Source organism: Carcharhinus amblyrhynchos, chromosome 28, assembly GCF_965287045.1.
Source record: "Carcharhinus amblyrhynchos chromosome 28, sCarAmb.v2.hapA, whole genome shotgun sequence".
Taxonomy (NCBI): Eukaryota; Metazoa; Chordata; class Chondrichthyes; order Carcharhiniformes; family Carcharhinidae; genus Carcharhinus; species Carcharhinus amblyrhynchos.
Window position 1 is genome coordinate 32,253,255 of NC_137351.1, and position 27,870 is coordinate 32,281,124.

The following is a 27,870-nucleotide window of genomic DNA, read 5'->3' on the forward strand; positions in this document are numbered from 1 at the left end:
TTGGTTTACAATAACAGGGAGATCCTGAGATTTGTTCACAGTAACAAGGAGATCCCAGGATTGGTTGATAGTAACAGGGAAATCCTGGGATCGGCTGACAGTAACAGGAAGATCCCGGGATTGGTTGGCAGTAACAGGGAGATCCTGGGATCAGTTGACAGCAACAAGGTGATCCTGGGATCGGTCAACAGTAATGGAGAGATCCTGGGATTGGTTGACAGTAACAGGGAGCTCTCGGGATTGGTTGACAGTAACAGGAAGATCTTGGGATTGGTTGACAGTAACAGGGAGCTCTCGGGATTGGTTAACAGTAACAGGAAGATCTTGGGATCGGTTGACAGTAACAGGGAGCTCTCGGGATTGGTTGACAGTAACAGGAAGATCTTGGGATCGGTTGACAGTGACAGGGAGCTCTCAGGATTGGTTGACAGTAACAGGAAGATCTCAGGATTGGTTGACAGGAAGCTAAGCTCCAACACAGAAGAATGGGTTCAACAGCAGACGCTGTTAGTGACATTAATCACGACATGTTGGTCATGACCCCAGGAGAACATCGCGATTCTTCTTCGAGAAGTATTTTGGGATTATTTGTATCCACAAGAGATTTCTTTAACATCAAAATATTCCCAGTGAGAGATTGGTAAAAGCAGCATTGAGCCCGGGGATGGGAATGGTGGCTTTTCCTGCACTTGGTGCCAGGAGTTACACATCGTATCAGTGACGGGCAGTATCTGGTACCCACACCCTCCCCATCCCCACACTGTACAGCAGGCACACTCTGTAGGTAGCTGAGAAGTGATTACTGACCCCCCAATGTTCACAGCAGCCTCCATGGAGAGATTCCTGGATGCAGGAGAGGCCGGAATGATGCCCTTTACCTGCGCCAATGGGAAAACCAAGCAGCAATGTTACCAACCGGGCACGTGGCAGCGGTGGGCAGTGCCAACTCTGTTCAGAAGAGGACAGCCACCCAGTGAAGGAAGAGGGTGAATGAGCTCCTCCATTCTGCCAGAGTAAATCACCCTCAACACACTCACCGATCACACTCCCGGAGGGAGCTAGCTCACTGCCAGCTCAAGGGACACCACTACCCGCTCTCCCCCATCTCTCTGAGGGTCACGTCCTCATCCCCTCGCTGGCCTCACCCACCATCCACTCGTCAGACATTCTTACGCTCTGTCCCGGCAAGTCTTTGGGCTCACACTCTCTCCGCCTGTCTTCACACAGGACAGGTTGACTCACTACGAGAGGGAGAGATCTCAGGCAGGCGGAGGGTTCTCAGCCTGGACAGCTCCAGCTAGCCGGGGAGGACTCAGGCCCTTCCTGGTGACAGCAATAAACTAACTGAGGATCCAGTGCTGCTGGGTCTCCATTGGACAACAATGCTGGGGGTGGGGCGGGGTACGTCTCCTGTTTCTCATTAACCAACCCCCCTCTGCCCACAGGCACGTCTGGGAAGCAGCTCAGGGATCCCACCGGCCCCCCGAGCCCCGAGATCAGGGTCTCCGATATAGAAGAACCCTCACAGTACTCACCCACACCTGCCAACAGCACGGAGACACACACCAGCTGCAGGAAATGTATTCCAAGGTCTGGGCTCTCACTGGGATCTAGTCAGTGCCAACACCAGAGGCTGGCAGGGCTTCCCAAGCTCGCTCCCTCTGTGCCGAGGGAGCCAGCGTTTCTTGGGCACCTAGAGGAAGGAGGAGCAGCTGGTGCACACCACCTGCGTCCATCCACCCAGATCACTCAGCGAGTGCGCCACACATCCGAATCCCCACTGTCTCTCCACAGGCCAAGAAGGGTGGCACTGCCACACAGCAGAAGTCAGGCCAGGGCCCACCAGGTCTCAGCCCTCCAGAGGATGCCCGCTAAGGTCATCATAGATAACAAGGCATGGCAGAACGCTGGCTGCCTTCACCTCCGCTGTGGATGTTGGGGGCACCAGGGTATAGCGGCTGGGTTAGAAAGGTGCAGAAGCTCTACTCGCACAGCATGGGCACGGCTGTTAATCCCTCCATGTTCACTTTCAATGTGTTCCTGCAGTCCCAACCTGGATATCCACGCAGGATGCTGAGTCCCGGGTTCCCCCCTGTGCTTTGTGTAAGGTTCCCAGCACATTAACATCTGGCTCAACACATCAGTTATTCCTGTATCCATCGGGAAGCAGGATGTTCTCCCACAATGCACAGGGCTAGCGTCACCCGTTCCACTCATTGTCAACGCACGCCACGCTGTGCCCCCCTGGTCACTGAGAGCCAGCGAGCTGCCATCAGCCGGACAGGCATCAGATATTCACAGAAGCTCTGTGAGGATGTCTACACCGTCCTCAGTGCAAGCCATCATCTTCCTCCTGCAATGTAGAGGCAACCGCTGTGTCCCAGTGAGAGGAGCCTTATCACAGAGAGCGCACGCTGCCAGTCAGACCAGAGAGTAACGCTCACCGAGACCATGTGAAGATAACAGGGCGGGGTGGGGGGTGGGGGGTAGTGAGGACCTCCTCATCCTCATCAACACCCTCCCCAATGGAGGAGACATGCCATTCCTCCATCTCCTCCTCAGGCAGTTCCAGTTTGGCCTTGGGTCACAGTCTGTGTGGAGTTTGCACATTCTCCCCATGTCTGCTTGGGTTTCCTCCGGGTGCTCCGGTTTCCTCCCACACTCCAAAGATGTGAAGGTTGGGTGGATTAGCCATGCCAAATGCCCAGGGTTGTGGGGATAGGGGTGGGCCTGGGTTAGATGCTCTTTTGGGGAATCGGTTCAGACCCGATGAGCTGGGTGGCCTCTTTCTGCACTGTAGGGATTCTATGGACTCTTAAACTTGGGAATATCAGAACTCTTCAGCTTTAACTTGCCGCATTGTCACGGAGAATAAAAGGACCAGTTTTGAATTGGTTCTGTTACGCATCACCTCAGTCTTCAGTGCGGCCATTAAATGTGTCCCCCTGCCCCGCAGGAACATTTACACATAACAATTAGTTCCTAGCTCTTTACAGGTAATACAATAATACATAACAAGTGTAATCAGGAACATTATGCCCTACCACACATCGCCATTGTGCCTGGGTTTCACCCAGTGGGTAGGACAGCACCGTGCAGAGGAAACTGATGGATTTTGACATTTTACAGCCTCAACCATCAGTTTCATAGAATCATAGACCCCTACAGTGCAGAAAGAGGCCCTTTGGCCCATCGAGTCTGCACCGACCACAATCCCACCCAGGCCCTACCCCCATATCCCTACATATTATACCCACTAATCCCTCTAACCTACACATCCCTGGACACTAAGGGGCAATTTCTTAACATGGCCAATCAACCTAACCCGCACATCTTTGGACTGTGGGAGGAAACCAGAGCACCCGGAGGAAACCCACGCAGACACGAGGAGAATGTGCAAACTCCACACAGACAGTGAGCCGAGCTGGGAATTGAACCCAGGACCCTAGAGCTGTGAAGCAGCAGTGCTAACCACTGTGCTACCGTGCCACCCAAAAGTTTGCCTCAGAAGTCCAGTCTGGTCAGTTTAAACATGACATCGGGAGCCTACTTGATGCTCTCCAAGGGTTTGGAAATATGAAGATTTGTTTGGAAATATAAAATGAAACCCCATCGCAAGATTTTGTCCTTACCTTGTACCCACTCACTTGTTGAACCAACGGTGAAGTGATTGCCATCAGGGGAATGGAAAAGTTTGAAGACTTTAGCAGCAGCAGACCCTCTCGCTCCTGTGGGGATTATCAACAAAGAGAACTGGATTCAGCTCTTCAACGCAATTTTCCATTGTGAGTTCTCCCAATGAAAGCTTCAAATGATGGCTACACTTCTCCAAGAAATTTCTTTTTACAAGCTGTTCTTCAACAATAGGCCCTCAGTATCTGCTGCGTTTCCCCCAAATCCCCACCGCACCCTTGCCCAAGGGTTGTGCTAATCTTCTGCCTAATTTGAACCGAAGGTTAAAGGAGGAACTTTTTGATGACATCTTCCCCGTCCGCAGTCTCACCCTCACCACCGGGGGGCACCCTCAGCCAGGCGTGCAGTTCAATGAATGGAAAATGGAGCAATATTTCTATAGAGTTACATTGGATCTACAATACACACAAATAGGGGAAAATTCTTTTCCTGATGTGGAGATGCCGGCGTTGGACTGGGGTAAACACAGTAAGAAGTCTCACATCACCAGGTTAAAGTCCAACAGGTTTATTTGGTGGAACAAGCCACTAGATTTTGGAACACTGTTCCTTTGTCAGGTGAGAGGGGAGCTCTGATCACAAACAGGGCATATAGAGACACACACTCAGTTTACAGAATACTGATCAGAATGTGAGTCTTTACAGCTAATCAAGTCTTAAAGGTGCAGTCTTAAAGAAACCCATGCAGACATGGGGAGAACATGCAAACTGCACAGAGACAGTGACCCAAGGCTGGAATTGAACCCAGGTCCCTGCTGCTGTGAGGCAGTAGTGCTAACCACTGTGCCACCGTGCAGCAATGCTGTTCACCTCGACACTGCAGCGTGAGACCGAGCCCCACATTGTAACTCCATCGCACCAGCATCTCACCCACAGCCCACGGCACCTTCCCGTGCAATCGTAGGAGGGGCAACACCTGCCCCTTTACCTCCTCCCTGCTCACTATTCCAGATCCTAAACACCCCTTTCAGGTGAATGCGCCTCCTTCAATCTGGTCTATTGCGTTCTCTGCTCCCAATTCACTCTCCCAATGCAATGGAGAGACCAAACGCAGGCTGGGCGACCGCTTTGCTGAACGCTTTCAATCCGTCTGCAAAGCAGGACCTGTCGTTTGCCACTCCAGCACACCACCCCGCTCTCCTCTCCACATGTCCGTCCTGGGCCTTCTGCAATGTTCTAGTGAACCCCAACATTGCGCTGTCGTTTTTTCCTATGTTCTATAAGCTGGAGGAACAGCATCTCATCTTCCCATTGGGCATTTCACAGCCTTCCAGACTGAACATTGAGTTCAACAACATCAGAGCATGAACTCTCCCCTCCGCCTTCACCCCAATCCCATTTATTTCATTTCATTTCTTCTTTTCCCCTTATTCATCCATTTTTATTATTTTATATTCTTATTTTTAATCCCCCCCACCCCTAACCGCGGGCCAACTGTCATAAGGACATAAGAAATAGGAGCAGGAGTCGGCCATCTAGCCCTTCGAGTCTGCCCCGCCATTCAATAAGATCATGGCTGATCTGAAGTGGATCAGTTCCACTTTCCCGCCCTCTCCCCATAACCCTTAATTCCCCTGTCTATCAGAAACTGTCACATTCCTCAGGCTGTGCTTTGACACTCTGCATCTTTTGTTCTGCCATGGACACATTCTGATCTTTTAGTGGACGCTCTTAGCACCTTTCTCAGCCTTTATCATCACTAGTTACATTCCCTTTGTCCAACTACAGTCCCGCCCCACCCTCAAAGTGTAAATCTTTTCTTATTTCCTTTGTCTTCAGCTCTGATGAAGGATCATTTAGACTCGAAACGTTGGCTCTATTCTCTCTCCACAGATGCTGCCAGACCTGCTGAGATTTTCCATCATTTTCTATTTTTGTTCCGCATTCTAACTACTGCCTGGGTGATGAAGTCCCTCCTCTACTCCCATACTAGATGCACGAGTGACTATTTTCTATTAATGGATCCTAGTTATGGTGCCTCTAACAACTCGCTCTCACAGAATTCTCCATATATTGCTTTGAGATCCTTTTGGAGACCAGAACTCTTCCCAATATTTCAAGTCTAGCTTAACCAAGATTGCGTTTGGGTTTGGATTTCCTGATTCTCTGCCCTCTGGGAGAAAAGCAATGGGAAAATGATTGTTTGTAATTCAAACACAAATCTTGCCAGTTTACGAGACCTTTAAGGTTGATTACAACCAGAATATAGAACGCGTCTCATCATTTACCTTGATAAATAACGTGATCTTCGGCTGAAGAATCAGGCGAGCCTTTAACAGTGATGAAACTCCAAGGATGCCTTTGAATTTAAAAATAAAGACTTGCGTTTATATTTTGCAAGCACAGTATGTCCCAGTGAGTATTTCTGAAGTGCTGGAGTGTTGGAAAGAGGACAGCCAATTTTCATTAAACAGGTTCCCACAAACAGAAATGTGGTAATGGCTATCATAGAACGCTACAGTGCAGAAAGAGGCCCCTTGAGTCTGCACCAAACACAATCCCACCCAGACCCTACCCCCATATCCCACCTACTAATCCCTCTAACCTAAGCATCCCTGGACACTAAGGGACAATTTCTTAGCACAGCCAATCAACCTAACCCCATACATCTTTGGACTGTGGGAGGAAACCCACACAGACACAAGGAGAATGTGCAAACTCCACACAGACAGTGACCCGAGTCGGGAATCGAACCCAGGACCCTGGAGCTGTGAAGCAGCAGTGCTCACCACTGTGCTGCCCAAGATCACCTGTCTGTTGTGATGTTGAACGAGGGTTAGATATTGGCTAGGACACTGGGAATGACCTTCCTGATTGTCTTCCACATAGTGTCCTGGGATCTTCTGCACCCACCTGAGAAACCAGAATCTCAGTTCAGCATCTGATCTGACGGGCAGCGTTCTGCTTTGGAACGTTAGCCAAGATTATATGCTCAAGTCTGTGCAGTGGAACATAATCCAGAACCTTCTAACTCTGAGCTGAGGCAGAGCTGGAAGTTAAATTGCTTGTTCATAGGTCATAGAATCCCTACAGTGCAGAAGGAGGCCACTCAGCCCATCAAATCTGCACCAACCCCCGATTTGATCCGAGTTTTTATTTACAAATTATACCGAACGAGGTGGAACATAAGAAATAGGAGTCTGACGGAGAGGCCAGGGGGATTCTAAAGTGCCTGAACAGTGGTCACAACTATTGAAGATAAAACTCAATATAGACAAATTTCTTTCAAATTCCAAAGCAATTGATATGGCAATCTTAGATTTCTGGTGAAGGGTGAGCTGGACATGCTAAATAGCCTCTGGCTGAGTCAGACTTCTTAGAAAAAACTATTATTTTCACTGCAAAGCCAGCATTTATTGCCCATCCCTAATTGCCCTTGAGAAGGTGGTGGTGAGCTGCCTTCTTGAACCGCTGCAGTCCCTGTGGTGTAGGCACACCCACACTGCTGTTAGGGAGGGATTTCCAGGATTTTGATCCAGCAACAGTGGAGGAACAGTGATATATTCCCCAGGCCCTATTCCCGGAACCCCACATATTTATTCGGTCAATCCCCCTGATTGGACTAGGGTCCATTTAGCAGTGCCAATCCATCTAACCCGCACATCTTCGGACTTTGGATCTTTGTTGCTACGGCAGACCTTTGAGACGGACAAAATATTGCTCTCGATCAAAGTAAACAACCTTCTCAAACAGGCTTTCCAGATTACAAAGAAATAAAGTGCGCAGAAGACAACCCAATATTAACTTGAATTTTTATTTCCGTTCTGACGCAGCTTCTGACTCCAGGAGCTTAACCGACCAAAACGCTGCCCAATTAGTGAAAAGGTCTTTGGTGAGGGTAAGCTCTTCCTGACAGCTCTGTTTCCAGTCTGCTGCACCTCAGCTCTACTGAATGGGGGCTATCGGATTATCTTAATTAAATTATTAAACCTTATCGCTCAAGGCCCTGCGTCACATCGACGGCTGATGTGATCATACAGAACTTGCTGTCCACTTGCGTTGCGTCTCTGTGTCGGCGAAACGAGGCAATCTGAAGCGACACTGTACGTTACGCCCCACACTGAGCGAGTCTCATTAACCCCGTCACAGAGACACAGGCATTCACATCGTACACCACCCAACGCAAATCACACGCAGTTTTGAGAGCAACACGCAGGAATGGCCGGGATACTAAGCGCTTCTCCTCAATTTTCACAGCGGTGTGGATATGGTTTCAGTTTCTTTATTAGCGTCACAAGTAGGCTTACATTAACACTGCAATGAAGTTACTGTAAAAATCCCCCAGTTGCCAGACTCCGGCGCCCATTTGGAGTCTGCCAGCTGGGGGATTTGCCAGACTGAGGGAGAATTTAGCACGGCCAATTCACTTAACCGGCTCGTCTTTTGGTATGTGGGAGGAAACCAGAGCACTCGGAGGAAACCCATGCAGACATGGGGAGAACGTGCAGACTCTGCACAGACAGCCAGGTATCAAACCAGTTTCAAAGAACAAAGAACAAAAACAGCCCGGGAAGCAGGCCCTTTGGCTTAATGAGCCCGCGCGGTTTCCCTGGTGTTGTGAGGCTGCAGTGCTAACCCACTGTGCCACCCTGGAGATGGGCAGCTGAGCAGAAATGTGCATAAAACTGTTAACAACAGTTATCGACCTTAAATTTGAGTAACTTCAGTAGTTTAGTTCCTCTTCAAAGGGGAACTAAACCACTGAAGTTACTCAAATTTAAGGTCGATACATCGCGAACATTGTCCACAACTGACCTGGATTTGATCCAGGTTTTTATTTACAAATTATACCAAACAAGGTGGAACATAAGAAATAGGAGTCTGACGGAGAGGCCAGGGGGATTCTAAAGTACCTGAACAGTGGTCACAACTATAGAAGATAAAATTCAATATAGACATATATTTTTCAAATTCCAAAGCAACTCAATACTTGATGTGGCAATCCTAGATTTCTGGTGAAGGGTGAGCTGGACATGCTAAATAACCTCTGGCTGAGTTAGACTTCCTTAAAAAAAAAACTATTCTTTGATAGGATGTGCACCTCACTGACAAAGCCAGCATTTATTGCCCATCCCTAATTGCCCTTGAGAAGGCAGTGGTGAGCTGCCTTCTAGAACCGCTGCAGTCCCTGTGGTGTAGACACACCCGCACCGCTGTTGGGGAGGGATTTCCAGGATTTTGATGCAAAGAACAACACAGCACAGGAAACAGGCACTCCGGCCCAGCGAGCCCGCACTGCCCATTTTAACATTGATCCAGCAACAGCGGAGGAGCAGCGATATATTTCCAAGCCAGAAATTATTCCTGTAACCATATTAAATACCACTCCAAAGACTGCCTCAAATAGCAAGAGAAAGCAGACTTTTATAGAAGGAAACGGGGTACCAAATTAGATTGGATTATCTCCAATAAATAAAGTCTATTTTTAATCCACTGCCCATTAAGATTTGCTGTTGAAGACTTCTTGCCAGCTTTCAACTCTAATTATGGGGGGGGCGGATTCAGACGATGCGCAGTTGTGAAAGGTGGTGGCCGAGAATGTGGATTCGGAGCAGCGATTTGGGAAGTACACTAAGCCGGAATTGCCTGCTTGGCCGGAGTGCAGAGACGGACTGTCATCAAAACGAGGGATTAAAGTTCACCAAGTAGTCAAATTAATTTTATAATTAACCTTTTTCTTTCTAAAAAAAAATAGACGGATATTTTTAAAAGTTCTACCTGAATCCAAGGTGCCTGAAATACTTGCTCCCGAGTTTTGACAGTGCATTCTTGGCAAAGTCATCCAACTTGGCCGATCCCTCGTCATTCACTGCCACTGAAATGATCATGCCTTCCTTAACCCTGTCCAAGTACTCAGCAAGGCGCTTACTTTCATCTTGGCTTTTGTAAGTATCAAATCTGTGATTGTTTTTGAACAAGAGAGGTAATTAGTTGCGCTGGCATTCGAGGCATCAATCAGCTCTCGAGCGGCCAAGAACAGCACACACAGAACACAGACCCAACAAGAAGCCCATCAGTGGAGCGATTGCAAACACGCCAAACAGATGTGAACCAAGATCGCGCATGGAGGGAGCAGCAGCTGTCTCTAGACGCCAACAGTGCAATGGACCAGGTTGTATATTTCATATGCGGAGGAGATAGCCTTGTGGCATTGTCGCTAGATTTATTAATCCGGAAACTCAGCTAATGTTCTGAGGACCCGGGTTCGAATCCCGCCTCGACAGATGGTAGAATTTGAATTCAATAAAAAATATCTGGAATTAAGAATCTATCGATTACCATTGTCGAAAAAACTCATCTGGTTGGAACAAAGAACAACACACACAGGAAACCGGCCCAACAAACCTGCGCCACCATTCTAACATTTAGTGAATGCTTCTTCTGCCTAGAATTTTCTCTACGCCGGATTTGGGGAGGTCTAATTTAGGAACAATTTGTTAACACCAATCAGCCTAAGAGCACGTTTTTGGGGTGTGGGAGCACCCGGAGAAAACCCACGCAAGCACGGGGAGAATGTGCAAACTCCCGCAGACACCGACCCAAGTCGGAGAACTGACCCAGGTCCATGTATCTGCACAGCAAACAGTGATAGTCACTGAGCTGTCGTGTTGCCCGTCAGTTGGTCCAGTTTAAGCGTACACTAATGACATGAAGCACTGGGCACTGGTTCATCAATGTTCTTTAGGGAAGGAAATCTGCCGTCTTTACCTGGTCTGGCCTACATGTGACTCCAGAGCCACAGCAATGTGGTTGACTCTCAACTGTCCTTGGGCAACGAGGGATGGGCAATAAATATTGGCCAGCCAGCAATGCCCATTTTCCATGAATTAATAAAACAAAACGTCCCTCGGAGCTACGCAAAGGTGACACTGGTTTCTACGTGCATAGCAGTTTTATTCACAGTGCTAAAATGTCTATTCTGGTTCACAGCTCCTGTACAATTAGTTTATTTTTCTCGGAGTCCACACCCAGGCTTAAGCAATCAAGCTCAGTGAGCATCAATAGTAAACAAGCTCACATAATCAAACACAATTGAACAGTACCGATGACAATCTGGGCTAAAACTGTTAACAGATGTTGGAACTCACCTGTCTGAGTGGGTGACCTCTCCAATCCGATTAATAACATGGACTATGATGCCTCGCTGGCCCCAGCTTTTTTCAAAGTAGTAGCCGCCCTGACTCATCCCACCCGGGTGGAGGGTGTTGTTGAGGAACGTCCAGGACAGTTTGGGAGCACCGTGAATTTCGAGAGTTCCTCCTCTGCTGACTCCAATGTACTTCAGCCCAAAGTAGCTGTGGAGGCTTTCCGTTTCTTCATCAGATCTTCAAAAAAGGTAATACAGAAATGAAAACTGTAACCGTATAGCACTACATCCAAGAAAAAGAAACAGATATTGTAGCTTTCAGAAGCTTTATGGGAGAAATATTATGAATTTGTGCAGCGGGTAATGTTAACTTTGAGTGGTAATATAAAATGGGAAGTAATTTCTTCAACTCCCTCTTAGAAACCTCTCGCTATTTTGATTCCTGTTGAAGTAAATACATGTGAAAATTGGGAATGAAGGATTGATATCTCAATATTGTCCATTTTATGCTTTCACAGAGGTGTGTGAGCTGGAGTTGTGTTTTTGGGATTCTGATACAGAAGTCAGCGTGACCCATGTCCAAAGATGTGTAGGTTGGGTGGATCGGCTGTGGTAAATTGCCCCTTAGTGTCCAAAGATGTGTAGGTTAGATGGATTGGCCATGCTAAATTGCCCCTTAGTGTCCAAAGATGTGTAGGTTAGGTGGATTGGCCATGCTAAATTGCCCCTTAGTGTCCAAAGATGTGTAGGTTAGGTGGATTGGCCATGCTAAATTGTCCCTTAGTGTCCAAAGATGTGTAGGTTAGGTGGATTGGCCATGCTAAATTGCCCCTTAGTGTCCAAAGATGTGTAGGTTAGGTGGATTGGCCATGCTAAATTGTCCCTTAGTGTCCAAAGATGTGGCGGTTAGATGGATTGGCCATGCTAAATTGCCCCTTAGTGTCCAAAGATGTGTAGGTTAGGTGGATTGGCCATGTTAAATTGTCCCTTAGTGTCCAAAGATGTGTAGGTTAGATGGATTGGCCATGTTAAATTGTCCCTTGGTGTCCAAAGATGTGTAGGTTAGGTGGATTGCCCATGGTAAATTGTCCCTTAGTGTCCAAAGATGTGTAGGTTAGGTGGATTGGCCATGCTAAATTGTCCCTTAGTGTCCAAAGATGTGTAGGTTAGATGGATTGGCCGTGCTAAATTGCCCCTTAGTGTCCAAAGATGTGTAGGTTAGATGGATTGGCCATGCTAAATTACCCCTTAGTGTCCAAAGATGTGTAGGTTAGGTGGATTGGCCGTGTTAAATTGTCCCTTAGTGTCCAAAGATGTGTAGGTTAGATGGATTGGCCATGTTAAATTGTCCCTTAGTGTCCAAAGATGTGTAGGTTAGATGGATTGGCCATGTTAAATTGTCCCTTGGTGTCCAAAGATGTGTAGGTTAGGTGGATTGCCCATGGTAAATTGTCCCTTACTGTCCAAAGATGTGGGATTGGGCGGTAAATACATAGGGCTATAGGGATATATAGCCTGGGTGGGGTGCCCTCTTGGAGAGTTGGTGCAGACTTGATGGACTGAATGGCCTCCTTTTGAACTGTGGGGATTGTATGGTGTGGTTCCACGAACAGAATGCTGTGCAGTGTACTGATCTCTGCAGCCAAATTCTCCCTCTGACTAGTGTAGACCCACAATTGTCGAATCTGTACAGGATTCCGCTTACCTTCCATATAAAACGACAGTGAAATCTTTCTGGAACGGGCAGTCCTCACTGCCTACGTGGAACTCGCCACCATCTTCAATCAGGATACTCCGCGTGCGAAGCACAATTGGTTCCTCGTTACCATCGGCAACGACCAGTCTGCCTGCAGGGGAAGATAATAACCGAGCGCCGTGCTGATCAGTGATACGGGTCCAACGGGAATTAGACAACTTTACTGCACGCTAAAGGCCATCCAGCCCTTCAATCCAATACCCGCTGCATCCCAACTAGTCTGATCCCACTTATCCTTTCAAATCTTTTCTCAAATTTGATTTCAGGAGTGTAGGGATTCTAGGATGATGCCCGAACAGGTGCCAGAGTGTGGTGACTGGGCGATTTTCACAGTGACCTTACTGTGAGCCTACTTGTGATATGAATAAATAAACTTAAACCCATTCATGTTCACACGAGCATCAATTGTCAGCAGGCAGGAAGTCCGCCTCTCACACGGGAGGAAGTCCCACCTTCACAAGGTGCCAGCCGATCTGATTGGTCAGCACCTCTCTACTCCCTGCTGTGACAAGAGAGGGACTGGACAGAAGAGGAAGTGTTTTGACATCCCAGAGCTCAAGTCCCAGGACTGGACGGCAAGGTGAGTTTTGGGAGGGTAGTGAAGGCCTGGGGGTTAGTAAGGGGGCAGTTGGGATGTCGAGGGGGCTGTGGGGAGGTTTTGCAATCACCGGACCGTGAGGGGGAATGCCCAAAGTCAGGGAACAGTCTTTAACTAGCCAATAATTGGCTTCTTAAGGGCCTAAATTGGGACAAGGACAGGTGTCATATCCAAGGCCTGGCCTATCCTAGTACAAAATGGCAGAGAGTTCTCAGCAGGCGGTAATCCAGAGGAAATCCTGTTCCTTCAGATTTGCATCCCTCCTCTTCTCCCCACCCCTCAACACACACACACACACACACACACACACAAACCTCCTTGATGGGGACGTGGGGAATTCAGGCTATGAGTTTTAATGAAGCAAATAAATATTTTAATCCACATTTTTCATGGACGATGATTCTGTGAATCTTACAGGACATCAATGTTTATTTTATCACCGTATTTATTACATATAAATATATATTAGAACAAAACATCAATCCATAGTCAGCCTTTAGACAATTTATTTAAATGTACCTCCATCGGAGATGTGGATAGAATGGACGGTGGCGGAAGATGACAGCAGCAGTTTCCGATTGCGGCCAATGTTCACTCGATGTTCCTTATTGTGTCCAGGATTCCAGCGGTGGAGATCTGGATCCTGGTCAGGACAGGCTTGTAATACAAAAGATATCACCATTAACCTATAACCCGTGACCCTCGCAACATGTCCAGTCATCACCTTGAGCCTCCATGAAGCACAGTGGCCTGGACTTTCACTCCTGGGTCAGGGACACAGAGTCGGGACATTTCCCAGCTCCACGAACCTGACTCAGAGGAAAGTCAGACTTCCATTCTGGGATTCCCTGGGAGTTGGGCTGGGCAACCCCTGAACGAGTGAAGAGAATGATGGGTGCAGAGGTGAACAGGCTCGGCTCTCAAGTTTAAACAAAAACACACCTCACTCCTCCTTATACTCCCCAATGTCCCATACATAATACTCATGCCACCTCCCCACTTACCCCTCCATGGTCCCCATGGCATCCATGCCAACCTAAGTCCCTCTGCCCACCTCCATAGCCCCTAAATTAGTGGCAACTGATGTCAACTCATGCCCCCCCCACCCATCATCCTTTGCTCTTACACTGTGCTAACTCACCTAATATCCTACATGGACAGACCTCAAAACCCATGTTCAGGTTAAATAAAATAATGTTTTTCATTTCTATTGCAAACTTCATTTTGGTTTAAATAATAATTCATAAAAACCCACTTACAATATTTGCATTCCTCCAACCACATTATCCCTGATAACAACAAACATTTCATTCAAGTGTGTAATCTCTTATATGAAAAAAACACTGGAATTCATTGCCCACTTCACTGAGTTCATAACCGCTTTGAGCCATCAAATTGTGAAATGGCAGGCATCCCAATGTGATAATGGATGGTCCTGAAATCAGTCACGCAGCACTAATCCAGTAATGCTAACCCTCAGGCTTATGTCAATAGACAGAGTGAAATAGTAAATAATTGTTTCATTCAACATTCCAGACAGTTGTTTTTTCAAAGTGTTAAAGGGCAGGAGTTTTAACTGCCTTGACAGCTCCTTTTGACAGTTCGCCATGCACTTTTGACACTTGTTTTTGACAGTTCCAATGGGTTTCACAGCACCAATGAGTTCATGCATTTTTTAATGTGATTTCCTTCCTTCTTTTAATAATCTTAAAGAGTTCCTTACTTTTCTAAAGGGCACCTGACCTCCCCCAAAGGTGTCTTGGGATGGTATTCAAAGGAGGATCTTATCTCATCAAAAGGATACCCTGGTCATCTGAACAAACCCCCAAAGCTCAGACTTCCAGATCCAATCTGCGCAGGTTGGATTTCAAATAAATTTCACACCAAATGTGCACCCGCGAATCCCGATCCGAGCCCTTACTCAGCCTTGCAAAAACATTAGGCGCCTATTTGTCTCCAAACCTTTCTCCTATTTGGTACTTTGGTTTGCAGTGTGGTTCTGAGGCTGTGATGTGGGGCTGTAACTGACTGAACGTTCTCCCACACAGGATGTGCAGAGTGCAGTAAGAAAGGAGTGGGTACTGCTTAGCAGAGGCGTGAGCAGCCAACAGGATTCCTGAGCTTTGAGCTGATCCCTCATTTCTTTGCAGGGTCTGGAGCTCCTTTCTTACCTTCCCCCCCTCCCCTCCTTTGTCTGATGGGGGGCCCGATGTCGCTGCCCTTCCCCCTCCAAATCTTGCTCCATCTAGAATAATGGAGCAATAATGGTACCCATAATAATAAAATGAGTTTGATAAAATGTAAACGTGTAGTGATCTGGAATTCAAATCCAGTGAGCAGCGATAGAGAGAAGTTTTTGTACAGTTTTAGGGGTTCTCAGACACCAATCCCTGCAGCTTTAGCTGGTTGGCCTGGAACAGGATGGGACTTCCATGATTTTGAGTGAAAATTGAGATTTACTAAGTGGTGATTCGGTTGAGCTCAGTTGGCTGGACAGCTGGTGAGTGGTGCCAACATTGTGGGCACAATGGCCGTAGTTACTCATTCAGGTCCTGCCTTTTCAACCTTGCCCCTCGCCTGAGGTGCGGTGACCCCTCGGGTTAAATCCCCATCATCTCCCCCTCAGTAGACGTGGTGTACATGGACTTCAACGCGGATAAATGTGTAGTGGTCCATTTTGGCAGGACCAATGGGATGAACGAGTACACTATCAAGGGCAGGAGTCTTAGCAGTGTTGAAGAGCAGAAGGATCTTGGGGTCTGGGTCCATCGGACTCTTAAATCGGCCTCGCAGGTGGAGGATGTGGTCAAGAAGGCGTATGGTGTACTGGCCTTCATTAATCGAGGGATTGAGTTTAGGAGTCGGGAGGTAATGCTGCAACTTTATAAGACCCTTGTCAGACCCCACTTGGAGTACCCTGCGCAGTTCTGGTCGCCTCACTACAGGAAGGACGTAGAAGCTATTGAAAGGGTGCAGAGGAGATTTACAAGGATGTTGCCTGGACTGGGAGGCATGCCTTATGAAGATAGGTTGAGGGAGCTGGGACTCTTCTCCCTGGAGAGACGAAGGTTGAGAGGTGACCTGATAGAGGTTTATAAAATGTTGAGAGGAATAGATAGGGTGGATTCTCAGAGGCTATTTCCCCGGGTTGAAATGGTCGCTACGAGAGGACACAGATTTAAGCTGCGGGGAGGCAAGTACAGAAGTGATGTTAGGGGTAAGTTTTTCACTCAGAGGGTGGTGAGTGAATGGAATCGGCTGCCGTCAGTGGTGGTGGAGGCGGACTCGCTGGGGTCTTTTAAAAGACTTCTGGATGAGTATATGGGATTTAGTGGGTTTGGGGGTTATAGATAAGTCTATGGATTGGTAGGTATAGATGTGATCGGCGCAACTCGTGGGCCGAAGGGCCTGTTTGTGCTGTAGTGTTCTATGTTCTAAAAAGGGGAGAGCAGCCCATGGTCATCTGGGATTATGGTGGCTTTATCTTTACTTGGGACCTCTTGCTTGCCTAAGTTGATGTCTGCGCTGAATGTTAAAAATTGGTGAGTTGAAATGGGAGGTAGAGAATTATCTACACAGGGAGTTAGCCACTCACTCACCTTGTTCCCGGAAGGTAGTGAGTGTTAAAATTCCCTATCCGTCTCTTCTTGTCTTCTTTGCTATGTCCAGGAAGATCGTATAGATGGAGGGAAGTATGCACACATTCTGAGGAAGGTAACCATGCATTGATAGTGTCTTTCCACTGCATGGGTCCCTTGATACAATTGACTATTTACCCCATAGAAATGATCCGAAAGTGAGTGAGGTAAGTAAATCTCAAAGAGTTTTATGGCTTGAACAAAAGATAGTTCCTGCTTTGCAGTTAAACTGGTCATTATCTCCATCTGAATCATTTCAACATGATTCTAACTAACCCAAAGATTCATCGAATCCCTACAGGCTATTCGGCCCATCGAGTCTGCACCAGCTCTCCGATATAACAACTTACCCAGCCCCTTCCCAATCCTCATAACCCCATACATGCCTAATCCCCCTAACCCACACATTTTGGGACACGAATGGACAAATTAACATGGCCAATCCACCTAACCTGCACATCTTTGGAGTGTGGGAGGAAATCAGAGCACCCAGAGGAAACCCACGCAGACACGGGGAGAATGTGTAGACTTCCACACAGAGAGTCACCCCAGGTCGGAATTGAATCCAGGTCCCTGGCGCTGTGAGGCAGCTGTGCTAACCACTGATCATTTTCATGTTATTAATTTGATTCTTATTTTAGCACTCAGAAACTGAGTAAATAATTGTTAGTAGCAAATTAACAATTGGACAAAGGGCCTGTGTACGAGTTGTAGAGAAATGGTAAGCTGGTACCTAGGACAAAGACCCCACTCCCCGTGGCAAAACCTTTACAGTTTTATATAAGAACAGAATAGTTCCTTTCACAATTTTCCAGAGTTTCGTTGTGAGCCCAGTGTTTCCCACACAATCATACCCTTGTGAAATCTCTCATTCCTCACTCCCGGACAGGCAGGCTCGAGAGTGGGGATGTAGATGTGCGTAAGTGTCTGTACGATGGAAATAAGTAGCAACTGTTTAGTAATAACCTGAGTATCCCTCCAAATGAGGGGGGAAGAAAAGTTTAAAAGGAAGCAAGTGAAAGTGAGAAAAAGGACCAATTTACTTGATGATAAGGGCATTAATAAACTCGGGAGTGAGTCTGCCTGCGCAGTTAGTTCAAGGAAAACAGATAATCTACTCCAAGTCCAATGTAAAGCGCAGGGAGTTAGTTATCACATACAGTTAGATACTAATCTCTCATTGCATGCACATGGGTGAGGCTGCCCCACGTGATGGGTTTGTATCTCCTCCATATTGGCCACACGTGTCTGAAATCTGTCAACTCTCAATCTAGTGGGCAGCAACCTACAGGAGAAACGTTGAATTAGAAACTGGCTATTCAGCCTATTGTATCTGTGCTGGTTCTTTACAGGAACCGAGCTAGTCCCTTTCCCCAGAGTCCAGCAAACCTTGTCTTTTCAGTTAATGATTCAATTCACTCTTGAACGCCACTGAACTCTCGGCATTCCAGATTTTAACCCTTTTTTTCATTCATTCGTGGGACATCGCTGGCTGGCATTTATTGCAGTTCTCTAGTTGCCCTTGGAGGGCAGTTGAGAATCAACCACATTGCTGTGGCTCACGTGTAGGGCCAGACCGGGTAAGGATGGCAGATTTCCTTCCCTAAAGGACGTTAGTCAACGATTGACAATGGTTTCATGGTCATCAGCAGATTCTTAATTCTAGGTAGTTTTTTGAATCCAAATTCCACCAGCTGCCGTGATGGGATTTGAACCTGGGTCCCTAGAATATTAACTGAGTTTCTGGATTAATAGTCTAACGATACTAACACTAGGCCATCGCCTGCACATTCACCGTATCAAAATGTTTGTCCTCACATGGCCTCTTTTGACATTCAATTATGTCAGTGTCCTGTGATTCTCCCCATGTCTGTGTGGGTTTCCTCCCACACGCCAAAGATGTGCAGGTTAGGTGGATTAGCAATGCTAAATTATCATTGAGTGTCCAGGGATGTGTAGGTTAGGTGGATTGGCAGTACTGGGGCGAAGGGGCGCAGATGGGTGGGGTGCTGTTTTGGTGGGTCAGTGCGGCCTTGATGGGCCGAACGACCACTTTCTGCACTGTAGGGAGTCTATGATAAAGGCCTGGAAGGAAGGGTGGGGCATGGTTGCCTGCGCTCATCGGGGGATCAAGGGTTACGGGGAGAAGGCAGGACAATGGGGATGAGAATCAGCCATGATTGAATGGTGGAGTAGATTCGATGGGCCAAATGGCCTAATTCTGCTCCTATATCTTATGGTCACCTCCCCCACACTCCCTTTTGTTGTTTCCTGCTTGGCCACCAAATCTGGTCCCACACCCACTCCCACACCCAACAACTGCCCCATCCCCAAGCTCTCCAATCCCTCTCTGTCTGATTGCCCTGCTTTGCCTCTCTCCAGGGCCCAGGCCGTCTCCATCCCCCAGTCCACTTGCCTCTGAAACTCTGCCTCCGCTGGCACTGCCAGGGCTGCCAGCCAATCAGAACCCTGTCCAACTCAAGAGGACAGTTAGGCCAATGGCTTACTGTCCCAGCTGAAGAGTGGCACCTCAGACAGAGCAGCACTCTTTCAGTAGCGCACTGACGGATTCGCTAATATAAATGGGCTTCACGGTGTGATGGGGAGCTCTGAATCGCATTTGTAAGATCTACATCAGCCACAAAGGAAGCAGCACTGTTTACATAAGAACATAAGAAATAGGAGCAGGAGTAGGCCATCTAGCCCTTCGAGCCTGCCCCGCCATTCAATAAGATCATGGCTGATCTGAAGTGGATCAGTTCCACTTTCCCGCTTTCTCCCCATAACCCTTAATTCCCCTGTCTATCAGAAACCTATCTACCCGTGACTTAAATATATTTAGCGAGGTAGCCTCCACCACTTCAACGGGCAGAGAATTCCAAAGATTCACCACCCTTTGAGTGAAGAAGATCCTCCTCAACTCTGTTCTAAAGTGCACCCCTCTTATCTTGAGGCTGTGCCCTCTAGTCCTGCTGTCCTTTCTAAGCGGGAAGAATCTCTCTACCTCTACCCTATCTATCCCCTTCATTATCTTATACGTCTCTATAAGATCCCCCCTCATTCTTCTAAACTCCAATGAGTACAGACCCAGTCTATTCAGCCTCTCTTCATAGTCCAACCCCCTCAACTCCGGCATCAGCCTAGTGAACCTCCTCTGCACTCCCTCCAAGGCCAAAATATCCTTGCGCAAGTGCGGCGACCAAAACTGCACACAGTACTCCAGCTGCGGCCTCACCAGTGCCCTGTACAGACTTTATACTGACTTTTCCAATCATTTACATACCTGCAAGTAACGCAGACAGATTTAGGGCTAGGAGCCATGCGATATTGTAGAGCGAACTTATCACCATCATTATCTTCCTCTCGTGTTTCTCTTGGCTCCGCAAGTTATAAAATGTGCAGTCACTTCCTGTCGATCATCCACGTCCAGTGTCCTGGATGGAAACAATTGAAAATAACAGGTTACAAAATCTGACTGTTAATGTGCTGTTTACGGTGCGTTACATGGAGGAAGATTCCAGATGGAATTCCAACAAGTTTGGATAGATGTTGAACAAAATTGATAATGGTTCTCGTCGCAGTGAATGTGTGTTCAATAGCAACGCACGCTGTGAGTAATAGTACAGGCACAAGATCAAACCTTCATCTCCGAACCAGAAGGTTTCAACTTAAAGACACATGAGGGAGCTGACAGTCACACTTTGGTCACCTCGTTACAGGAAGGATGTAAATAAGGTAGAAAGAGTGCAGAGAAGGTTCATAAGGATGTTGCCGGGACTTGAGAAGCTGAGTTACAGAGAGAGATTGAATAGGTTAGGACTTTATTCCCTGGAGAATGAGGGGGAGATTTGATAGAGGTGTATAAGATTTTGATGGGTATAGATAGAGTGAATGCAAAGCAGGCTTTTTCCACTGAGGCTAGGGGAGAAAAAAAACCAGAGGGCATGGGTTACGGAGAAAAGTTTAAAGGGAATATTAGGGGGGGTTCTTCACACAGAGAGTGGTGGGAGTGTGGAATGAGCTGCTGGATAAATGCGGGGTCACTTTTAACATTGAAGAAAATCTTGGATGGGTTCATGGATGAGAGGGGGTGTGGAGGGATATGGTTCAAGTGCAGGTCAGTGGGACTGGGCAAAAAATGGTTCAGCACAGACAAGAAGGGCCAAAAGGCCTGTTTCTGAGCTGTAATTTTCTCTGGTTCTATGGTTCATGTCACCTCAACGCTAGCATGAAGGGACATTATACCAAACTTTCGGTCTGGTGTTAATCCAAAGGCCTGTTGTGTTAGATACTCTACGCAGCTGCTCTATAGAGCAGGCTTTCAGCCTTGTTAATCATCCTTCTTTTTCCCTCAAACAATTTATTTAAGCTTCCAATGTCGTTAAGAAATAGATTGTTGTTAACATACGCCTGTTTAATGTTTTCAAATATCACCCCTTCATTCTCAAGCACGATCAGAAAGCACCAATTTAACTACGATGTTAACTCCCAAACAGTTCATACTCAAATCATCCAGACTGAGGCCAGAACACCGCTCCAGGACAGGTGGATGACTCAGAAGCATGTCCAAAGTTAAGGTAGAAGTGGAGTAAGTTGGTTTGAAAGCATTTTAAGTTAGTGCAAAAGATGGTAGAGATTCGAGTCAAGGTGAATGTAAGCTGCCCTCAAAAGTCTGCCATCTTTGACCCTTGTTTGGACGACTTTGGGCAAATCACACGAACAAAACCAGCAGAGCAACACTAACTGGAAAGAGTCTGACGATGGTGTGGCTCAATGTATACAGAACGACCACTCTGTGCAAATTAAATAAAGGACACTTTGATGGTGGGGAGTGCAGAAGAGGGGGGTGGATTGTTGGGGGGGGGGGCGGAGGGGATGTGGGTTGTGTGGAAGGGTTGTGCAGAGGAGGGGGTGGTGAGTGGGCTGTGCGGAAGAGGGGGTGGGGTGTGCAGGGTGGTAGTGCAGGGGAGGTGGGGTAGGCTGTGGCTGTGGAGAAGGAAGGGTGGGGGATTGTGCTGGAGAGGCTTGACTGGGGGGGGGGTGGTTGTGACTAATGGGGGAGGGGTGCATTTCTGATCATCGTAACTCCACCCCCCCACCCACCCCCCCCCCCCGCCACCTCTAGATACCAGAGTGCACATGCTCTCAAAAGGGAAAACAAAAGGCGAAGCCAAGAGGAGACTCCCAAGCACAATCTCTCACGGGCTGTCCCAGAAATGAGACACCACAGGCACCTCAAAGGGACAGTCAAAATCTGGGACCATCTGTTAAAATACAGGGGTGTTGGTCAGCTCGGAAGTATGGGCTCCAGGTCCCAGTCCGGCCAACTGATGGTCTACATCCAACTTGTGTGCTTGGAGCTTTGCCTCAGACTCCAGACACTGAGATCTACCAGACACGTGGAGAATAATAATAACATGGAACGAAAGGCCATAGATCTCTGCTTCAGCCTCACGTGGCCAAGAACAGGTCATTTGATCACCTTTGAAATGTTATTATGTCGAATGGTGCAGTAACTTTGGAGAGAGTCAAGTTTGCACACTTTTATATTGCTGTTTGGGGGTTAGTGTCGTTCTGCTGGTTCTGTTGGCACAATTTGCCAAAAGTGGCCAAACCAGGGTCAAAGTTGACAGACTTTTGAAGGCAGCTTACATTCACCTTGACTCGAATCGCCACCATCTTTTACGCTAACTTACAACAATTGTGCTGGATACTGGGCAGGCCCCCAGATCAAATTTATTCCCAATTCCATATTTCCCCTAATTTTATCCATTTACAGATCTTCAAATTGGCTCCAAAATGGCGCCTTTTTTCAGTTCCAAGGACACACATCCTTTAAAGGTTTTGGTGTATATCTTTCAAGGAAACTACCGAGCATTTCCAGCAAATCATTGCGTATAATGTTCAAAATCATTTTCAGCTATATAAAATTAGCTGACAGATGTGGACAAAGGTGCTGATTAAAATGTTTATTCCATGTGATTAGATCCACGGTCAGCCAAATGAAATGAAACTTCTGAGATCCATCACGGGGCCAGGATTCTCCGTCCATTCACACCCTGCTGCGGTCAGTCAGGATGGAGAATTCGGCACTCAGACAAGGACTGGAGAACCCCCCGCTGTGAGATCAGAGAATCCGGCCCAGGAATATTTTAAAAAGAGAAACAAGATTTTAAAAATGCATTCGAAAACATTGTCCATGGTTTACTCTGAGTTTTGCCATATGCCCAAGTGGTCGCAATTTTGTGTACAATGTGTGCCTGGATTGTACCCAATGTGGGAACGCTATCCTGGTGTCTCCAAATGTCATTTATTGTCTCAAAGGCAGAATTAATTAACATGGATGTGGAACCAAGAGTGGATATAACAGGAAGAGTGAGCAAAAGCTTTGTTCAAGAGTCAAGTGGTCTTAAAAAGGGAGAAATGGAGAGGTGAAGAGGAGAAGGAAATGTTGAGCCAAGATTGCGAAAGACAGGGATCAGAATTTTCCGGCTGTTTGCGCCAGCCACCGCTACCAGTCAGGTCGGAGAATTTTGACTTTCAGCCAGATCTCCATCCACCACAGTGGGATCGGAGAATCCCAACCCTGGGAGAGGTCGGGGAATTCCGGCTAATGGTCAGCAAAGGGAGGAGGGATTACACAACAGGCCAGAGGAAGGGTGAGGTTGGGATGGGATGGGTCGGGGGAGATTACAGAGTAGGGCAATGCCACGAAGGGATGTGAACACAAAAGGAGAACATTTTAAACTTTGTGGTTTTTGGGGGGAACAATTCAGCAATGGAAGACATGTAAACATCAATCATTCTGTTCCGAAATTGAATTCTGATTCAGACTACCTGGCACAATATACTTAACGGAACATTTAAATTATACACAGGACAGAACATAGCACAAGACAACAGCTTGAGATCTTTCAGCAACCATTGTAAAAACATGAACTCAATTTCAACGCATAAAACTGAGAGCCAGTTCACGAGAAAGTACAGAAGATTGCTGCTGACCTAGGAATGGACATTAACAGATTCCCACTTGACTGGGAACAGACTGCCCTTCAGCTGCACCGGTTTAGGTGAACTTTATCTCTGACTATTTACTGAACTCCCTCCGTTGATTGGGATTCCAGAGAGTCTACCCGTTCATTCTTTCCAAGCTCGAGATTAAACGCCGTTGGAAATTTTGAATTTTAGGACGTGCCAAAAGAAAATGCCACAGGCACAGTCGATGCCAGGCTCAAATGCGTTAGGTATCCCCTCGCATTGGCCCAAAATAAAACTGGCCCATTGTAAAGTCAATAAAGAGAGCCTTTAGACCGCGGTCTCCTGGTCTGTCACTCAAATGGCAGTCACATGCTGTACGTCTGTTTACAGAGCTTAATGGATTATGTGCAAACTTTCTTTTAAATGCAGGAGAGCATCCAAAAGTGAATTTTTTTTTGAGTTTTAAAGTCCAAGATTCCAGCAGGAAGCTCCTGTTCTTAAACAATAAAAAAAGTTTCCAAAATTCAAAGGTTTGTTATTCCACGTGGACTTCCAACTAAGAGCTGGATATCTTGGCCAGGATAATCGGGACCTCACAGTCTAGACCAGAGTTTCAAAAGACAAAATATAGAAATATACAAAATAGGAGCAAGGCCATTCGGTTTTTCGAGCTTCTTCTGATCAGGTCTGATCGTCCAGCTCAATAGCCTGATCCTGCCTTCCCCCTCCAGTATCCTTTAATCTCTTCCCCCCCCCCCAGGAAAAGCACAGAAATTGGGACATGGGAAGGCAGATTGGTGGTTGACGTGTTGGCCAACCCAATAGCAGGAGATTGAGAGTGAAGGGCAGCTGACTGAGGGAGGACATGTGATGACGTCTGTCAGACAGGATTGGCAACCCCACTCTGTAGGTTCTTCCAAATGCTATTAGCGATGGAGCAGTCCGCATTAACAACGGTAGTGACATCCCCCTCGGAGCTGCCGTGGGGCGATGGGATTAAGGATATAGATCTGCAGCATCAAATGCAGTGCAATGCGATGGGTTCAGAGGAGGAAGGGTGAAATTATATGCCCACACAAAGGGAAAAGCAGGACAGTTGAACTATTTTGAGGAATTTGTGGGGGGAAACTGGGACATTTAATAAAAAACTGGGGACTGTCTCAGTAAAAGAAAAGACAGCCGGTCACCCCAACACTGCCTTCCATCCCAAAACTCACAACTGGCTAAGGCGACTTGGAGTAATCGCATTTACACTAACCTAAAGTAAAAGGTTATTCAATGTTAATTAAACATTATAGCTTAATTTAAAAAAAAGACCACAACATTAATTTAAAAAAAGACCACAACATTGAAACATAAATATGACACACATAGTCATTGAGATAGTTTGGGAAAACATGTTCTTATACAGCCTGAACGGAGGTAAATACTTACCAAGTCTAAATCACCAGCCTGCTTACTAATCATTCATTCTAAATGATGTTACTTTTGCCAAGAAATTGAAAGTGAATCAATGGACATCCAGTCAAGAGCCACAGTAAAAACTGAGCGAGTCTTTGTCTTGCTTGCACATACCTTGTTAACAAAGCTTCTCTTTTGTAATTAAATTTGGTGCGTAATGGGTTGACGCGGACAAAGTTACCAGTGTAAGTCAACGCTTAAATTGATTTATGGGTTTTTTTTTTCGCGTAAACGTTTTGCAGCAACCAGGGAGAGTTCTTTGTTTCCCCCATTTAATTTTAACTTTCCAACACCCAACCTTCGGCATCTGATGGCTGCGACTGAAAAAAAAACTTCAAATTAAATGTCCCTGTGTAAATTAACGCTCGCACTTCATGCAGTGCTCTATAGACCAAGGTTCTGCGTTACAGTTCTGTAAGCTACACCCAATCTTTATATGTCAGGATTATAATTAATGGCAGCACTTTAAGACCAACTAGTTTTTAAGATTCTCTATTTTAAGAAAAGGGAATGTATGGTCTACAGAGACCACAGTTAAATCAAACCTCATAAGGGCTATACAATAAAGTAGCTGTACTTATACCCCATTCATTATAGAACAGAAGCCCTGAATGACAGCATGATTTCAACATTATAAATCCTTGGAGGACTGTGGTGCTGTTTTAACACCACTTACACGTCTTGAAGCATATAAAAGATGTTTTTTCTTAATTTCGAATATTCTCATGAACAAGATGAGACATATTCCAGCATAATCTGGATGAGAAGCGTGCAAAACAGAACATTCTTTTACAACCCACAGCAGCCTGTTTGCATTCTGAAACCCATTTTTTACCCTCACAGATTATCAGCCACTCCAACACTCTGTGATACATTAGGGCCAGACGGATTGTGTTCTTTGAGCTGAGCTTTGGACTCTAGAACACTCTCTGGAACTCCTACAGATGTTATTTAGTTACGTTCGACCTGCAAGGAACAAGACAGGATTAACAAAACGACGCACACCCATCTCCGCACTCCACCAAATCAGATACATTCACTGGAAAATAAGACCCATACATTCACTGCTCCTGTACATAACGTATTTATTAGTAGCAAAGATACAGAGGTGGCAGCAATTCAACAGATTCTCTCTCCTCCTTGCGGTCCACTTATAGTCTAATTCGAAGAGGTTAGGTCTTGGAACAACTTTAAATCTCTTCGGTTTTCCTTGAGTTTTCCAGGGCAGTCATATTCACTCAGTTTCAGTGGGATATAATGTTGTAGGGAGGCAGCTATCTGCCCAGCAGCGTGGCTCCTAATTTTAATCCATGCTGGTCTCACTCGCCCCTTGAATCCTAGCATGGAAAAACTTCCTAAAAAATCAAAAAGGAATAGTTCATGGTTAATAACTGCCTATCATGAGCTTATTTGTAGGTTGCAGAATGGAAGCTGTGGCATATTTCCGTGTCTCGCTTGGCCAGACAAGTTTCTGTACACAGAAATATTGAAAGTGCGTATATATACACAGAACAATACAACACAGGAACAGGCCCTTCGGCCCACAATGCTGGGCCAAAGATGGCGTCAAATTAAACCAATCCCTTCTGCCTGTCCTTGGTCCATATCCCTCTATTCCTGGCAATGTTCATGTGTTTATTTAATAACCCCTTAAACGCCCCTATCATACCCGCCTCCACCACCATCCCTGATGGCATGTTCCAGACACCTATTACTCTGTGTAAAAAAACTTGTCCCTCACCTCTCCTCCGAACTTTCCCCCTCTCGATTTAATCACATGCTCCCGGGTATGAGACAAAGAACAAAGAACAACACAGCACAGGAAACAGACCCTTCGGCCCTACAAGCCCGCACTGCCCATTTTAACACTCAGTGAGTGCCTCATTCCAATCCTTCTTCTACCCATGACTTTTGTCTACGCCTCTTGGACCCCACAATAAAGGGGTGCAAATTTAGAGAATTATATGTGTGCCAGATTAAGGGAGGTCTAATTTAGGGACAATTTGTTAACACCAATCAGCCTAAGAGCACGTTTTTGGGGTGTGGGAGGAAACCGGAGCACCCGGAGAAAACCTACGCAAGCACGGGGAGAATGTGCAAACTCCCCCAGACACTGACCCAAGTCGGAGATCCGACCCGGGTCCCTGTAACTGCACAGCAGACAGTGATAGTCACTGAGCTGTCGTAACATTTCAACTCTCATCCTGCCTCTCATTATAATTTTATAGACATCTATCAGGTCTCCCCTCAGCCTCCTCCACTCCAGAGAAGACAACCTTACTTTGTCCAGCCTCTCCCTATAGTTCATACCCTCCAATCCGGGCAGCATCTTGGTAAACAACTTCTGCACCCTCTCCAAAGCCTTCACATTCTTCCTGTAATGTGGTCACCAGAATTGAATGCAATACTCTTAAGTGCAGCCTAACCAATGTTTTATAAAGCTGCAATGTGACTTTTTTCAAAGATATCCATGGCATTACACGCTCACATGTCACGCAAGAGGTAACAGTACAAGGTATAATGAGGAGCAAAGTGCATCTTGGAACAGATGAAAAGTGTTTTCACCAAATCAGCATAAAGGTGCGGCAGATCATTCATCGTAAACTATCCATTTCCCCATCACAGCATCCACCTACCCTCGTAAAAACTTCTCAGCTTTT

The 27,870-nt window shown here is 46.6% G+C and overlaps 2 protein-coding genes across 2 annotated transcripts in view; both read right to left on the reverse strand.

Moving 5' to 3' along the window:
• cemip (cell migration inducing hyaluronidase 1) overlaps nucleotides 1-27,870 on the reverse strand; it is a 252,790-nt gene that overhangs the window by 115,367 nt on the left and 109,553 nt on the right. Inside the window, exons 2-8 of the mRNA XM_080214375.1 lie at nucleotides 20,055-20,205; nucleotides 13,653-13,790; nucleotides 12,485-12,626; nucleotides 10,781-11,017; nucleotides 9,411-9,590; nucleotides 5,921-5,991; nucleotides 3,633-3,728 (exon numbers count right to left, since the gene is read on the reverse strand). Coding sequence (XP_080070501.1) covers nucleotides 3,633-3,728; nucleotides 5,921-5,991; nucleotides 9,411-9,590; nucleotides 10,781-11,017; nucleotides 12,485-12,626; nucleotides 13,653-13,790; nucleotides 20,055-20,124 — 934 coding nt within the window. The 5' untranslated portion in view covers nucleotides 20,125-20,205. The remainder of the gene's footprint in view (nucleotides 1-3,632; nucleotides 3,729-5,920; nucleotides 5,992-9,410; nucleotides 9,591-10,780; nucleotides 11,018-12,484; nucleotides 12,627-13,652; nucleotides 13,791-20,054; nucleotides 20,206-27,870) is intronic.
• The window catches only part of LOC145359655 (cell surface hyaluronidase CEMIP2-like), a 160,299-nt gene continuing 158,707 nt past the window's right edge, over nucleotides 26,279-27,870 (reverse strand). Inside the window, exon 25 of the mRNA XM_080214373.1 lies at nucleotides 26,279-26,565. Within this exon, the coding sequence (XP_080070499.1) occupies nucleotides 26,369-26,565 (197 nt within the window). The 3' untranslated portion in view covers nucleotides 26,279-26,368. The remainder of the gene's footprint in view (nucleotides 26,566-27,870) is intronic.